Raw genomic sequence first — 17,555 nt, 5'->3', positions numbered from 1 at the left:
TTCTTTTTATCATGAAAAGTGGTCCCAGTGCAGAGTATTTCAAAAAGTCTCTCGAGCAATTTAAGAACTTCGGAGTGCTCACATCATTTTTGCTGATGCTACAGGTCAAGCAACCATAGAGTTGTAATCCTATGAATATGGACCATTTGAGAGAGTGATTGGCTGCATAGATGGATGTCAAGTTCTCATCAAACGTCCATCAACTCCTGATGCTGAGGAGTGCACAATCCAAGAGAATTGGTTTTCTACAATGTTCAAGGTGTACGTCTTTCTAATCTGAAACCTTCAAACACTGTTGTCTGCTGTAAAGGGCCAATTCACACACAATTCAAGGAGTTTTCTCTGATTATTGTGAGTTTCAGAGAGGGCCACATAATGGACAACTGCCGGGGGACGGTGGTTATACTTTCACGTTGGGTGCACCCTGTGCACTCTACTACTCCAGAGAGCAGGTTACTTAATTCATTAGTCTTGTTTTGTTTTTTGGTTTTCGCTTTGTTCCTCCCACGAGATGTAAATCGCTTCCTTCCCATGTCTGCATTCTCTCGTCTATTCAGGGTTCAGTTTAAAGTTCTTTCACATGGAAGTATTCAATTTAAGCAAAAATAGAAGAGACATGATTTACTGATGATTGTGCAATTATCTCACCCAAAGTTCACTGAGGTTATATCTTTTTTGGTAAATTATTCATTCATTCATCTTCCATACCCGCTTATTCCTGACCCTGAGCACGGGAATAAGCGGGTATGGAAGATGAATGAATGAATGTTTCGTAAATTAACAGTGTTAAATTTGCAGTGTATGAAACGTGTAATTAAGATGTTTAAAACTTTGAAATATTGCAAAAAGGATGGTCACTTATCAAATGGTTAAAGTGTCTCAATCTTTCTGAAGTATATATATATTGTGGCAGAGTGTGGCTGCAGGCAGCTCACGGTCTTCTTGATGGAAAAGTTGAACTGCTCTCAACATCAGCTTGAAGTGTCTGGCCTGGAGTTACAAAAAATGTCTGGGACCAGTTGTGTTGGTCCCGGACAAAACAGTCTCGAGGGGATTACAAAATACAGGCAAATCAACAGATGTTTTTATATTCATTTTATTGTGTATGCAAAGATGCTTGGGATGTGAGTGATTCAACTGGAATGCAGGAGAGCAGCAAATCAGCAAACTTTGTCTGAGTGAATATGCTTCATAATTCACATCAGTTGGAGATGCTGTCACACACTGTTGAAAGATGTGTCAGTCAAATGCATAACCACATGGTGGAATTTTAGCCATTCATTCCCTTTTGTTTATCATAATATATGTATATATATATATATATATATATATATATATATATATGTGTATATATATATATATATATATATATATATATTAGAAAGCACTTCTTTCAGACGAAAATACAGTTTGTGTCTTTGCATATAAAATACATTCAGAATGAAAAAAGACTCAGGAAAGGAAAACAGTTGAACATTTTTAAGAGGTACGACACAAATACACAAATATACATTTTTTTCAGAGGACAGAGGCATAAAAGAGAGCGCAACACTAGAAGACAGGAAGTGGGGGTGGTGGTCAACATGAACACAACCATTTACACACTGATGACAGGAAAGTGCTCAGCGATGCCGCATTGTCAGACAAAAAAAAAGCCCAAACATTTATTTTGTTTTGGACAAAAACAAAAGTCTTGGCAGTGGACGACAGGAGGAGATGAGAGACTGCTGAGTGGATCAGGCATTCACTCTCCCCCCTGTTGAACATGTGTGTACAGAACCACTGCTCAAGCTATTCAGTGAGGCCAGCTAAACAAAGTTTAAATATATTTGGCTCCATCTAAAATGGATTGTTGTGACTGTACCGCTGCGTTTGGTCATCAGGGTCCCGTGCCTTTGATTATGGATTGAATAGTAAAAAAATAAAGACAGACAATAAGTATTGCTCGCAAGTGCGTGTGTGTGTGTTTAATGGTTGTTTAACTGACACTTGCACTGCTAACTGCTAAGCTACGTGTGAACGGAAGCGTTACAAGGCCCGCAGTTTGGCCAGGAGAGCCTCTACGTCCGACATTCCGTTAGCGTTGCAGCTGCTGACCGCAGTGGTGGCGGCGGTCGGCGGGAAGGCCGGAGGCTCCGCCCCCACCTCCGGCTCCCGCTCAACAGCTTTCACCATCCTTCTCTCGATCACCCTCTCCCTGTCCTGCCAGCAGCTGTTGGCCGCGGGGTTCCTGTACCTCCGAGCTGGCTCCGGACCGGCGGCGGCGGCGGGCGGCCGACCCTCGGGCTCACTGCGGGCCTCGCTGCTGCAACCGTGAGTCGCTCTCGCCGCCTCTGAACCCGCGGCGATGTTCTGCCGAGAGCGACACCGCTGCAAATGTGCCCTGTTGTTTTCTGCGAGGTGACAGAGAGAGAGAGAGAGGCAGAGAAAGAAAGAAAGAAAGGAGGCGATGAGCGGCGCTGGCTGCCTGTGGTGGGGGGAACGATGCCGCTCGGCGATAAGCAGCGGCGTAAAGCAAACGGGAGACGTGGTGGGGGTTAATCGGATTGGGAAATTAATTAACGCAGCGAGAAGCCACGCAAATGCCGACACTTGCAGCGGCAGCGGCGGCGGCAAGCGGAAGAAAACATAGCGGGACGCATAAACAAATCATCAGGCAGCAAAAACAATGCTTGCACATGTATGCACACACACACACACACACACACACACACACACACACACACACACACACACACACACACACACACACACACAGCAGCGGCAGAGTAAACAAACACTGATTGGAAGTGATCTCCTGCGGCAGGCTGAGCCGAGCAGCGAGCTCGCCGACATGACATGGATCCGGCTGATCAACCGCCGCTGAAGCTCCGAGACGCTGCGACACAAGGTCGCCGTCTCCGCACCTGACACCCTTCAACTCAGCACCGCCAGCGGTGGGAAGTAACCAAGTACAAAATCAAGTACTTACAGCAAGTGGATTTTTTTTTTTTCCCAGGTATCCGTACTTTAGTTGAAATTTTCTCTTTGAGATGACTTTTTACTTTGACACTGGAACAACGTGTTGTGCTGTTCCACTGAACCACATTTCAGAGCCTGTGCTCTCTCACTTTTATTTGATTAAAGGAGTTGAATCAGGGTTTTTAATTTTACCACCACACTTTTTTGTATCCATTTCTTCTACTCCGGTGCAGAATGTTGCCACCTCTGAGCACCACCACTACCATCTATTCTCCTTCCTCCACTCTTGACTCCTGCAGGCTCCTCTTCATCTTTCCCATTTTCATTGCCCTCCTCCTCCTCCTCCTCCTCCTCCTCCCCCCACCCACTCACGCTTTGGTTTCCCCGACTTAAAACACGCACACAAACCCAGGCAGACGTGCAGAGTGCGGCGACAGCCTGGGATCAGACCGGGGTTCTGAATTATAATCCCTCTGAGCAGATCCTAGACTTCATCATCGGTATGTGCAAGGGAGTAGGTAAAAATCCATATTCATGTGACCTTGAGCGCCAGGCTGGGGCGGGGGTGGAACTGGGGGGGGGGACAGTGGCGCGAGGAGAGAGACGCCGTCGCATTTAAAGTTTCCCGAGCATTAAACGTCTGGCAAACAGGAGTCAAACACAGCCGAGCAGAACGGAGCGCCCCGCTCTGTCAGCCAATCGGTAATGAGTTTGGAGCGCGGCCAGTCAGTCATGACAGTGTGTTTTATGGGCCGCGCTGACGGATGACAAGCGACGTCCCTGAACACAACCTCTGACCAAGAAAGAAAGATTAAGGCAAAGGCAGGAGGAAACTGACTGCAAAATGAAGAATAGCAAAGACGATGATCACATGGGTGGGTGCGTGCGTGCGTGCGTGCACGCCGGCGAAAAACACTTTCACGTTTCGCACAGGACGGACGTTGGGCAAGCGGGAGCCAGCAGGGGGAGTCAGGGCGTCGGGGGGAGGTTGGGTAGAGACTGTGAAGGGATAAATTGAGTGTGATGTCTCTGCGCTGTAGCTGAACATTTACCACAGCTGAAAATCCAGTCGAGTCTAATTATCTAAGGCTTTTTTTTCCCTCTGCCTTCCTGTTGCTGCAGCCGCGATTGTAAAAGATGACAATTACAGCTCGCTGTCACACCCCCGTGCACCCACACTCCCTTATCCGGACTCCCCTCCTCTCTCTGCAAACCTGTCATCTCCGCTGCAGGCTCGCCTCTCTGTTATCAGGGTGCTGGCCTGGTGGGGAGAACCCCCCCCCTTTCTGGCGTGATGTTGAGAAAGCGAATAAGTGTGGACTAAACGACGTGCATTTTAACGACTTGTTTGCGTTTGTGCAGAAATGTTGACCCGAGTACGGTTTACACTTTTGAGATACTCCAGAAACAAACACCGGCAGAACTCATTCCAAGCATTACTTATTTCCTATACATTATCAGGGAAATATTTTTAATAAAAATAAATAGGATGAAAAAAATATTCTTAGAAATGATTCCATAGACGTGCAATGTGATGCAATGTAGCGGCCACATGCCGCAGGGAGGGAGGTAAAGATGTATAAATACACCTGCATTTACACTTCAAAAACAAATGATAAAACCCACATTTCAATGAGACCTTTTATCCAAAAGTGCTCTCCTTTGTAGCGGGGCTCACACCTCTACTGGTGAGCATGATCAAAGTGCTGGCAAGTCCGGTTTCTTCTCAATCTGCTCGCCTGTGACACCTTGCTGGCTGGCCGCTTTGAAGCCCGGCCAGCTCCTCCAAACGGACCTACATCCAAGGGGTAAAACACGTCTGCGAGATGTAAAACACCCCTCATCTCTCAGGCTGCAGCTCCTTCAACCCCCAGACAAGCGTTGCTTTTAACAAGAGAATCGGGCGGATTTCGAGAAAAAGTACACGGTGTTTAATTGAAGACATGCTGTGATTCCAGGGGTGAGCCACCATCCCTTAGAGGCACTTTGATAAGAATTTAGACGCTAAAAAGAAATGAAAAAAGAAGGAAAAAAATGACGACTGAAGAATAAGAAAAAGATTGGCTACAGGGCTCACTGCTGCTCTGGAGGCCAGTGCATCTCCATCTGCATGGAATCCTTTGGTGCGTCAGATGGCAAATATTAAAACGCCCTTGTTAAAATGGTAACAACTGCTTAACTATTTAATCTCATCCAGAAATATTCAAAAAGGGTTGGTTCATGCTGCAGTTTGGACACGTTCTCTTGCTTATTACAAACACCGCATTAGCCTTGTTAACACCTACTCGGTGAAACCTCGGGCCAACTTGGACAGTTCAGCCACAGCCTTGAGCACTTTTTTCACTTCATAACCCGTCGACATGTTTCTCCATTTTCAATTCGAATGACACTGACCCTATTATGATCTCCGGAGGGGAATTTGAGAAATTACGCACGGAGCTGAACAAACTTCACGTCGGGGGCCCGTGCTCCTCCAAACCGGTGAACAGACCAAGATGTAAATATATATATATATTTTTTTAAATCCTACTTTTCCAATTACATATATCACTATGAAGTGCATATGTGGCCTCGCAATCATATTAGCAAGGGGTAAAATCCTGAATCCTACTTTCAAATTGTGTTGTATCAAAGAACCGACGGTGATGCCATCACAGAGTAGCTTGAGACTATTGAGTGCACATTGTAGAAAATAATGTGCATGTTTTTATTTGGTTAACACACTTACACAGCCACTGTTTGAAAAGGCGGGCGAGCAAAAGATGAAGGGGACCGAGAGACACATTTTTGTCAAAAGCAAAGGCGAAGCTAATTCTGCATAATGTGCAACCACTCAAATGGTAATAAAAAAAAGAAACATCAGTCACCCTCTGGCAATGGGCTGTAGTGCAGGTTATAAAGTCCCCTCTCACTTCTAACAGAAATGACGGGCAGTAAGGAAATAACCTAAAGAACAAAATTGAATGCATATAAGTTATTCTGTCAGTTTGTTTGTCTTGCTGATCCAAGTCCAAGTGTTCTCTTTGAAAGCAAACATTGTCAAAATCGTTTCTTTTTTCCAACAACATTTATCACTTCTGCAACATCTTGGCACTTGATTTTAGACTTTTATTTTCTCTTCTTACCGCCGTGCTATTAAATACCACTTTACTGCAGAGTCGCCCTGGTCGTTTATTAGCTAGCAGCAGTATACATTTGACATTCAATCATGAAAAATCTTTCTTCACTTGTGTTTGCTGCTTCTAATGAAAATGATCCATGGGAAACTCAGCTCGTCGTTTCCTCTCGCTACCTCAAAGTTTTTAAGAAGCTCAAAGGCTCAAACAGAGCCTGGATTTGGTCTGGCCTGCAGCAGTGCTCCTCTTTCATAGTGGTTTTCCCACACTGTTAAAGCCACACAGGCAGGGTGACAATGTGACAGTGGGAAGGAATCTACATGGAGAGAACAGACGCTCTCTCCATGCAGCAAAGGTCTGTAGGTCAACACACAAGAAAAAGCCCATAGGTTGGTATTTTCAAATTCCGTAAAGCAGGAGAACAACACAACTCAGTCAAATCTACAAGTCTTTTACAAAAGTTCTGTCTGTCTTCACCGTAGTGGACAGCAGCTGGGAAGAGAAAGACAGATGAAAAACTCTGGGCACACTGAGCTCGTTACGGCTCCTCGTGTTCTCGGCTTTTACAGTGGAAAACGTAGCGCACAGCCGGCAGCCTTCTAGCTGCCTCCTGACAGTCCTTTCGCAACAGAAGACAAGTGAGATCCCCCGAAAAACAGACAACTTCACACTTGGAATGGGTTGAGAACATCATCATGAGTTTTCAAAACTGAGCCATGGTGGTTTCATTAAATGTCTGAGAGACTGGCAGACTAAAAGGCAATGTCCAATAGAAAAAGTACTTTTCTTTCCCTGTCTGCAAATAGCTGCAGAGAGGAATTCACTTCCCCCCCGCCGTCAGATCATTTAGTCCATTTGCATTTGCCACTTCAAATACAGATGCAGATGAGTCTTTCCTCTCATCTCTCGCCCCTCCCCCTTTCTCTTCACTCTTATCAAGTTTGCAGTGTTTGATCGCTTTAAGAGGAGACTGGTCATGCAGGCTCAAGAAAGATATATATGAACACCGAAACTGCTCCCTCTCTCTGCAGACATTTTCTTAAAACACATGCAATGAATCACATGGCAGCTGTAGACAGCTTTCTTGGAAATCCAAAAGGAGTTTGTGAAGTTAGTTAACACAAAACTCTTTTCCGATTTCCTACATATTTTCATTACAAATCGTAATTGTATTATATTATTATTATATGTTAATACCTCTCCAGGTTCCCAGCATCAAAATTATACTTTATTTGCATTTTTTGTAATGTGCAGCTCTGAATAGAATAAAACTTAAAAACAGATTGAAAAATACAGAAAGGAGAATCCCTTTCCATGTCTTTAACTATCTGTCCGTTTCTATGAAAGTAAGACTGAAACATGGAGCCGGAATGTCCTCCAGCTAGCCCCGTTGAAGGTAAAAGGGAGCAGACGGCTTGTTGGGCTGTCGGTATGCATTAGAGCGGCTGTAATTAAAGACCATTACCTGGCTACACACCATCCACTGAGAGCAGAATCTTCAATATATTTAAACCTGTGTGTGTGCGTGTGTGTTAAAGTTGTTTGGAGGCCGTTAAGGGCCCTGATTTACTCAAGGTTTGCTGCTGTAAAAAAATCAACCAAAAACCTTAGAAATGTCATAGCACACACAAATTCTAAAACTGATCTACTGGTTGTTTTTGCGTTTATATTTAGGACATTTGAAAGGCCACGACTAAAGGGGCCCTGCTAGGCCAATTTCCAGATACAAAAAAATGATTTTGGTCGTCTACTTCCAACAATAAAAAAGGAAACAAGGTTTGTTTGCCTCCTAGTTTGAGCTTCAGGCCTTACACAACGAGTGCTTCCCTCACTCATCCTCCCCTCGCCCTCCTACCTGCTCCATCTGGGGCTCCACCTTAGAACAGCGGCACCTCTCCCATGAGACTGGCCAGCTGCTTACTGCTAGCGCTAGTTAATGGAGGAGATGGCTACTAGCTCTTACTGTGATAAGCAGGTTGAATTGTGTTCTAGAAATCTGAATGGGCTGTTTCAGCGCAGTAACACAGATGAAGCCAGCCCATGTAGAAATATGCAAGTTGTGATTTTTTATTCTTGGTGTGGGCGAAAACTGCAGTTTTTCCATTATAGGAACCCTTCAACTGGCGCTGTTTTGCGCACACAAAACATGGGCTGCAGACACTTGCAATCTGATTCAAATCCATTTCTTATAAGGCGTTTCAGAAATGCATTTGCCTTATTTTTCTTATAGAGTACTTAGAAAAGAGGAAAACATCTCAATCAAAATAAATACATCATGGCCCAAAAGCAGGCGCTATTTTCTCCTGCTCACATCACTTTTACCCAATTGGGGCTTTGGTATGAAAAGCTGCCTGGTGAACACAGCGCCGCCCCGGGTGTCTCCAGTGAGGACACAGCGGCGCCACAGAGGTTTTGAGCGATTACCTCACGTGAGACTGTGCAGTCTGGGGTTACAATTCAATGGCTGCAATTTTAATTATTTTTTCCCACTTGTAAGCACTCTGCTCTTCTATATTCTCACCAGTGAGGACCGGTTAGGCAGGTAAAACCCTTATTTAAACAGGGCGGTATCTGCCACTTTGGCGCCTGTTGGCAGACTTTGTACATCACCCGCAGCTTTCAAAGCAACAATACCCGCAAACTGTGAGCGTGGGAAATTTATTTGCATGGCTTATTTGGGATCTCAGTGAATCAGGTTCTGGGTGTTTGGGTTTTTGTTAGAGGCACAATGGAATGGAGAATTAATGGAATTTAATGTAAATCCTCAGAAAGACAGACAAGTGTGTGTGTGTGTGTGTGTGTAATCTCAGGGGGCAGAGGCATCAGTCTCACTTCCCTGTCACATCCAAAAAAGAGCAAAGGAGATTAGGAATAAGGAGTAGCAAACAAGCAATGGAAGGGGCAGGAAGGGAGGCCAGCGGTGGAAGAAATAGGATGATGGGGGGATGATAACAAGATGGGCAGAGCAAACAGCCTTGAGACATTGGCATTGACATTTGGAGATGATGACTATGATTTGGACAAGACGAGGGGAGAATAGAGCGGGGGGAGGGGGAATAAGGGAACAGAAGAGAAAACAAAGAAGGTACGGGAATGGATTGTTGAGTTTGCACTAAAACAATCTGTGAGGGAAAGTACCACTGCTCTCGGTCCTAAAACTTGGTCCACTTTAATGTTTCATTCTCTTGAGGCAATTTCCCAAGCTATGTTGAGAGAGAAAAACTGTTACACATGATAAAGTATTTAACAGAATGGATTTAAGGCTAATTGGATAATTATAATTTCATCTGGAGGGCTTTTGGAAGGACGCGTAGGAGTGTACAATGTAGTCTCATTTCCGCTTCCTAGATAATTATGTCCATTCTTCTATCAATACACGGCTAGATGGCACTTTTTTATACGAAAAGTTCTAGTTAGGCTAGTTGCTGACCTGAGAATGAGGGTGAATAGCAGAATAACTGTGTATTATAATTTTATCAGTAATTTATCGGACAAAAACGTGAAAAATTTCCAGCTGCCAAACTGTCCATTTGCTGCTTTCTCAGAAGCATAATATTGTTTTGGGGTTTAGTAGTTCTCTCAGATTTTTTCTCAGAATTTTTTTTAAACCGTGCCAATTACGACAACAAAGGCACTGTCAAGACACTTTAAATGCATCAGGTCTACACAATCCTCCAGACACGATCATTCAAATGTATTGCAAGTGGATTTTGGAGTAGTGCTCTTACAATTTATATTGTTGGATTTCTTTTTTTTTTATGGAAAAAAAAAAGCTTGATAATTCAGTTGGAAAACAGGAGATTTTTTTTCAAGCCACATTGGAAGTAATGTCCAACTACAGCAGACAAAGCTTGGATTTAAAGCAGCCTGGTTCAAGTTTCTAAGTTCAGTTTCTTGACATTTATAGGACACCCTTTATGACTCAACCATAAAGAAATCCGTACATCTGCATAAATGACACTGGACTTAGGGACCCAAACATGCTCGAGAGACCTCTTTCACCCACCAGGCCCATCTGCACATGATTGATTGAGTCCTGCTTGCAATCATAAGGTAAAGAGAAAGGTGATGAATAAGTCAGGGCTGGCTTGCGACTAAAATCCAAGAAGGTTTCCTCAGATGTCAAAGGGCTGAGCTGGATGTCCCTCCAGTCCTCTGTGGTTCAGTGTGAACCCCAGCCACCGTGAGCTGCAGCCGAGCATGACATTGTGTTAGCACGCCTTGGTGCATCTAACAATGTCTCAAAAGGCAGCCCGGCTCCTCGCTACTAGTACTGCTACCCGGCGCACGCTGCTGGCTCGCGATGCATGAGAAACACTATTGAGAAAACAATTAAAATGAACAACGAAAGGCTTCTGTTTTTATGGACCGCGCAATCCATCTGGCACATCATCAATTGCAGGAAGTAGTTTCGAGAGATGTGTGAATCATGGCAATCACGATAATTGTGCCTTTAGAGAAAGTGAGAAATGGTTCATTTTTGATAAAAGACACAATGTTGGTGGAGAAGGAGCACGGGAAGAAAATACTTTGATATTCCGTCTGCTTGCAGAAAGGTAAATTCAGGCAGTCACATCAGAAATTGATTGCTTTTATGACGGCACCCAAGGTTCTTTAACACGATGTGGAAAAAATACACTAAAATGGCATTTACAGAGTTAAATTAGTCACATTATTTGAAGGTTGTTTAAATCATTCATATACTATTTACAACCACTTTAATTATTCTGCACCTAAAATAACTAACTAACTAAAGAATGGTTGGGACACATATACAATTTACAAAATAAAACAAGCCAATAAACGTATCAGCATGTGTAAGACTTATTCTAAGAAACAGGACGGCCCAGTGTTATTACAAAGACCAAAGACACTTGGCAGATGGTTGCAGCAGCCGGGACTCTTACTCCTGCTTTACTCTAATTATATCTCTGTGCTGGGTAATGGACTGAAAATGTTCTAATACAGGATCAGCATCACTTCCTGGGTACTATACTTCCCTCTGCCTCCCGCAAACACTTGCACGCTCATAAAAAGCAAACATCACACAAAAACACAGCAAGGCAACATGACAGACACTCATCACCGAGTTACACACTCTGATACACACTGGCTTTCCCACTGATACAGGTGTGCGTCCGGCGCACTCTGCAGCCTCTGGCATGAATTAAGTAAGTAAAGATTATTAATGCAGCACCTTTCAGAGACAGTGGCTGCTCACAAACAATAATAAGGCCCTAGAAAACATAAAAAACACATTAGAGGTGGATTCAAGAAGCCATAAAAAAAAAAAAAAAGTGCTCTCGCACTGCGGGGAAAGTCCAACTGCCATTTTATAGCGTCTGCAGGTTTCAATGGACGTAAAGGAAGGAGAAGTGCATTTATTTCACAGTCTGGGATCTATGGCTTAAAGAGTCTTGAAATGAGTCAGGGGCACCACTAACCAGCTTTGGGCCAATTACCTCAGGCTGTGAGGTATGAAGCCCAACACAATGTGTGAAAGAATTAACATCCTTTCTTTCTACATGAGGTGCAAAGCAACAACAGCCTACTGTTCACAGTAGGAGAAAGAGTGGCTGCCGTGGTGCAGGCGTGTAGTTGGACATAAAGCCGCATCGTGGGGCACGACTGGTGCAGCAAATGCAAAGCATCATACAACTACAGTGATGCTCAAGCACAGCTTTCCTTTGTAGGAAGCCTTTAATAAAGCAAAAAAATTCTTCAATCTGCCATGAAAAAAAGATCTTCAAATAGGCTGTTTGGGGAAAGTGGGTGCAATCAAAATTTGGTTGACAAAGAAGTTATTTTGTTGTTTGTCTTTATTGAAGGATTGATCATAAATTTCGATAGTTTGGATTCAATTTGGAAGAACTATTGAACATTGTTTTTATTTTCTTCAATAATTTAAAACCTGACAAAACTATTATTGACTGAACAATATAATAGCTCCAATGTCTTAAAAAAAAAAAAAAAAAAATCAGTTTAAGGCTTTTGAGACAAACAGGGAAAAAACTGACGCTGTGCTGTCGCACTCTCATGAAATCATGAGGTTTTTTCACTTAATTTGCATGACTTCAAACTTGCTAAAGTTCAATGTACGGTATATGATTTAATCAACTGGTTTAGCATTCATTTATGCAAGATACAAAGAAAGATTGATTTTTTTTTTTTTAATAGCTGAATTAAAGAACCCCATACTCAGTTACCGTAGCAACACCACCATACTCTTCTACACGATATTCTGGAAAACTCCCATGTGACACCAATAGGTAATTCAATATTTAAGGTTCCAGTGGAGGCCATTGTCCTGACTGCCAGCTAAACGCCTGTGTTTAACACTTAGGCAGACTCTGACAGCTCTCAATATGCAAGGCCAGTTCTGCCAAACAGACTTATGAATTCCAAACAGCCTGGAGTCATGCTCCATATTTCATTGAAGTTGAATATTTAAAAAGATCAACCCACTCAAAACCTATAAAACCTATCGTTCTGGGGCCTTGTGTCCTAAAAATAAAATCACATCTGCCATATCGCATTACAGACAGCCACATCAGCCTCCATCTCTTAACTATTTCCCTCTTTCTGTTCTCCTCGCCCGCTGACAAAACCCATCTGGTAACCATCCTGTTTGCATCAACAAAGGGTTTGCACTCCCTTTCAAACTAGTGCACACTTCCTCCTCCTTACTTTATCTCATTTGCCTTCCTTTCGTCTCCTACCTTCTGGAACTCACAATTCCTTTCCATTTCTGTGAACGAGGCTATTATGCTCACATAAAGCCTTTCAGACTTTCAGCCTCATAAAGAATCTCAAAAACAACCATTTAAAGATGAAAGTTGACCATTTCTTCCCCTCCCACATTAGAATCTAAACTGGTGTCAAAAAGAGAGGAAAAGAGCACAATGTTTGACAAGACGAAGTAAGATGAGTGAAGGCAAAGTGCAAGTGAGGCCAGCTGCTGACAGGACAGTTTCATTGCGATCAAAGCCACGCTGGCTTAGTTCTACTTAAAACTTTGATAATAATAGAATAATGAAAGAAAAGGGATAAGTCAACTATGGTCACAAAAACTAAATGGTATTGAATGTACCGGTAATCACTCTACACTGGAGAAATGAACAACACATTAATGAATACATGCCAGCCACTAATAAAGCACGAAAGAGGATTTATATTTGGCTATCAACTGAATTCAACAATATGCATATTTTATGCTTCTTCTCGATTTCAGACATGATCTTTGAATAATAAACATGAAACACTCGCGAAAGAGCCTGTGGGCAGGCGTGCTTGCATGCGCGCACACACACGTGCATGTACGCAAACACCCACCAGTTGGAGGAAGGGAAAAAAAATGATCAAATGAACTCATCCCACGGTGAAATGTGAAAGACAGGCAAAACATCAGGTCAAGATGGTTCAGGACGGGTGACATGCTATGAATAAATAAATAAATAAACTAAATACAAGAAAAATGAAAGTGGTTTCTGCCGAAAGAGAAATGTATTTGTAAGTATATATTGGCACAACTATTAAAAGACACAAGGTGCACAAGGAGCGCCATCAGCCTGACAGCATGCTCATTTTTGACACAAGCATGCTTTTAAAATGAAATATTAATTTAAACATCTCCTATGTATGTTTTACTATAGTACATTACATTACATTACATTACATTACATTAACTTAACTTAAGGACTTATTATGACTGTGCTGTTATGATAAAATTAGGTAAATCAGTGATTCACATTTTGGCTTCACAAATTAGAAAAGACAAAAACGATAAATCATGTCTAAACTCAGTCTCATATTAAATTAACAACCCATCCATGTATGGCTCACATCATTGGCATTGATATTTCCTAATTCTTGGCTGCAAGGAACCCAGAGCATTGACAGGAAACGGGAAAGTTATAGGAAAACATTTTTTTTTCTCTAGAGGACATCTGAAAAACAAGAATGTGGTGGTGGCGGGCAAGGGGAAGCGTGGGGGGCGTGGAGGGTGTGGGGGGGGTAATGTTACACAAGAAGTTCACACGGTTCTGTGCGCGGAGGTTCCACAACGGACCTCTATGACATATCAATGCAGTTAGAAAGATGGCTTTACCCTCGTCAAGGTCAGCCAGAACCACTTACACTAATGCAGGGAGAGTGAGAGAGCGAGGGAGGCAATCAGTGAGGGAACAAATGAAGTGACGGGGCAGCCCAGTTGAGTTTAACTCGGCCTCTGTCCAGAGGCTCCTCCACTGACTTTCAGACAGGCCCAGCAATTAAAAATACATGCCTCAATGCTCCACACAACCATCTGAAGAACATAGAATGTTTTTGCACAGGCGAAAAACATGTCAATTGTCCAGTAATACAAACGTGTGCATTCACAGCCAATTGTCCCACCGACTTCATATTCCTTATGGGACTTTGGAGTTAGCGCTGGCCAGCTTTGTTCCACTCAATGAACAACTAATCAATACGGCAGACAAATGATGTGGTGAAATACAAGGTTGCACGCATCGCGGCTTTGGGGAACACATTAAACTAATCGCCGCTGAGGTATAGATGTCGAGCAGAAAGCTGTAGCTAATCACGCATGCCTGACAGTTCGTTGGAAGACAGACATCTGTAGGACAAGGACAGTGCTGTTGATGAGATTGGCCCTTATTGATTTAAATCAATAGAGGGCTGAACTGAGGTGTGTGCCCTCTACAAATGAGGAAACCCATCGAAATAGTCGCGTTCCATTTTGTCACCGGTTGTTAGCCAACACCCAGGGGAGAATTTTAAAGTGGCCAAGTGAGGTGCGAGGCAGTGACCTCAGGTGGAGGTGTGTGCGCCATAGGGTGTCTGTGTTTGTGTGCATACACTTTGAAAACTGTACAAAAAAAACAACTCCTGTACGAGTAAATGTGTGCTCCTGTATGTATTGATGGTTTAACAAAAACAAATTCTTAATGGAGTTGGCCCTGGGGGTGAAGACAGGCCTTTACTCTAAGTGTGTCATCTATCTCGTTCTTTCTACAAACTCTCAAGGGGCCCATAGCCATGCTACAGATGTACTCTCTCTCATATCCAAAGAGTCAGAGGCTGAATGGGCTAAAGATGGGGTTAATATTGTAAATGGCTGAGAGACCAACGCTGCTAAACGTTCACAGATTTGATCGTAAAAAAAGGGCTTGCATTAAATAGGAACAATTATCATAATTTATTCATATATAACAATAATAATCACAATAACTGTCTCAGTCAGCTGTGCTGCAGAAGCACTTAAAGCAAAAGTGACAGAGCAAACGTTGAAATCCTTTGAACCACATCGTGTGGTGTCGCGTTTAAAATCCGCAGTTGCAGCTTTTCGCTTCTAGATTTAAAATCTTCCAAAAAATAAATAAGGAAAACAAAAATCAAAGGAATGACGCACAAATGCAGACAGACAGACAAAGATGCATGCACACACTTGGTGTCAAGATTCACCAAATCAATGTGCCAGGCTTAACGTCTAAGATACAGCTGCATCGATTCACACTGCATGAATCAGGCCAAAGCTTGGGCCGGAGAATCAAAGCTAAATCAATTCCTGCCTTTCTGTATCAGAAAAGCCTGGTATGACAGCCATAGCAATTTTTTAAAATATATATATATATGAAGGAAGCTAAACTCTTTTACTTGGTGTGATCCCTTCTGTTGTACCTGCCCGTTTTGCCTGCTCAGTAAGAGTACTGATTTTTTGTTCACGACTCTGTTACATGAAAAAAAGAAAAGTGAAAAATCGCACCTCTACCACCACATACCAATAACTTTGTGAGAGATTCAGAACAACATAATAATTCCTTGAAATGCAATGATTTTGTTAGGTGATAATGATGAATCCATCCCAAGCTATAACTTATTCCTGCAGCAGAGAAATCCTGCTTTCCTTCCAAAAACCAAATAGCTGTTTTTCCAAAAAAACAAGAAAAGATATTCTGGCTCACCAGTGTTTGTGATTATTTCAAATCAATGCTTGATTTCAGCATTTAACATTCAAGCTCTGAAATTTACAAAAAACTATGTTGAATGCTGCCTCTCTGACACAAAACAAGCATATTTCAAACAAGTGTATGTGAAATCTGCTGTAGACGCGACAGATTCACGTTTGTTAGAAGAAACAATCAACAGTCTCACACTAATTCAGCACATTTAGACATAAAACAACACCTCAGCCACCTCACACCAACGTCTAATGAACAATGGCTCTGTGTGAAACGAGAGTATTTGGGAACGCCTGCGGCAAAATCCCACTTGTAATTATCACAACAGCAATCAAAGAAGTAGCACAAGACAAACACAGGAACAGAGAAGAAATTGGGGGGGAGACGAGCAGTAAATAACTTTAGAGAAAAACACAATGTGCCATGACAGCAAGTAACATCCTCTGTCTGGGAACAATCAGAGAAGCTTTGCTGCTGTCTGTTGTTGCTCGCGTTGATCAGAGTGGAGATAATAAGGGGTTAGTTTAGGGCTTTGCAGGGATGCTAGACTGCCTCAGAAGCTTGGTTAAATAGTTGTTTGTTTTTGTGATGGCTGCCTCATTATTATTTCTCTGAATCAAGCTAGGCGGTACGATTTGTTAGTCCTAAACATTGTCAGCCGGATCCACAAAGAAAGAATAAAACAAACAGCATTAATGAATAGAAAAAATAAATTTGGCGGAGCAAGAAATGCTATTAGTGACTGAAGATACAAATAATGGCCAGTACAAATGGTGGAAACAGCAACAAAGTTCAGTTTTTTCTTTTAATTGAAGCACAAAACAAGCTGGGTTGTGTCAAGAAAGCATATCTGTAGTTGGATGCTGCTGCGACACAGGCAGGAGCCTCCTCAGCCATGGTAGGGTCGCCTGGGTGGAGGTGTCTGATTCAGTCAACGCCCCAAAACATCCAGTACCCATGCTTTTACAGTGGTGGAAATATATTTTTGGAAACCTCATGCATTTGTTCTGTAGTTTATTTGAGAGCACTCACCAATATTTACTCACATGCTGCCCGTGCGCTGTTCTGTCCAGCTCAGAACAGAAACAGTACTTTCAGCAAGATGACGTCTACAATTGCTTTAGTTTTAGTGAACCTAACTGGTGAGTGTATCATGTGAACGCAAAAAACCCCCACAAAAAAACAGCAGTGATAAGAAGAAAAATCGAACAAATAAACTCCAAACCATTTAAATTCTATCTTTAAAACGCACCAAGATACTGGGGTTCCAGCTGAACAGTGAATAGGCAGCTGGATGAACGTCCAACTGATTTACTAAGTGACCCAAACACAAGGAGAAAACAGTGCAGAGGGTACAGGCACGAAACCGGAGAGGGCGCTGCCACTGATGCATTCATGTACCCTGCCAGTTTGGCTCTGGCGGACAGTGACCTTGTTTACATGATTAGTAGAACCACTGGGGCATGATTGGCCCCGTTACATTATTACCCCGGCCCTTCCTTTCTGTCATCTCTTA

The 17,555-nt window shown here is 42.8% G+C and overlaps 1 protein-coding gene across 1 annotated transcript in view; it reads right to left on the bottom strand.

Annotated features, from left to right (window-relative positions):
- Nucleotides 1–1,080: 1,080 nt before the first annotated feature.
- The window catches only part of LOC142903534 (protein diaphanous homolog 3-like), a 103,448-nt gene continuing 86,973 nt past the window's right edge, over nt 1,081–17,555 (bottom strand). Inside the window, exon 28 of the mRNA XM_076049224.1 lies at nt 1,081–2,393. Coding sequence (XP_075905339.1) covers nt 2,029–2,393 — 365 coding nt within the window. The 3' untranslated portion in view covers nt 1,081–2,028. The remainder of the gene's footprint in view (nt 2,394–17,555) is intronic.

Source organism: Nelusetta ayraudi, unplaced genomic scaffold, assembly GCF_046127955.1.
Source record: "Nelusetta ayraudi isolate G7.1 ecotype Tasmania unplaced genomic scaffold, CSIRO-AGI_Nayr_v1 ptg000005l, whole genome shotgun sequence".
NCBI lineage: Eukaryota > Metazoa > Chordata > Actinopteri > Tetraodontiformes > Monacanthidae > Nelusetta > Nelusetta ayraudi.
Note: the sequence above shows the minus strand (reverse complement) of the source record. Positions and strands in the feature narration are given on the sequence as shown.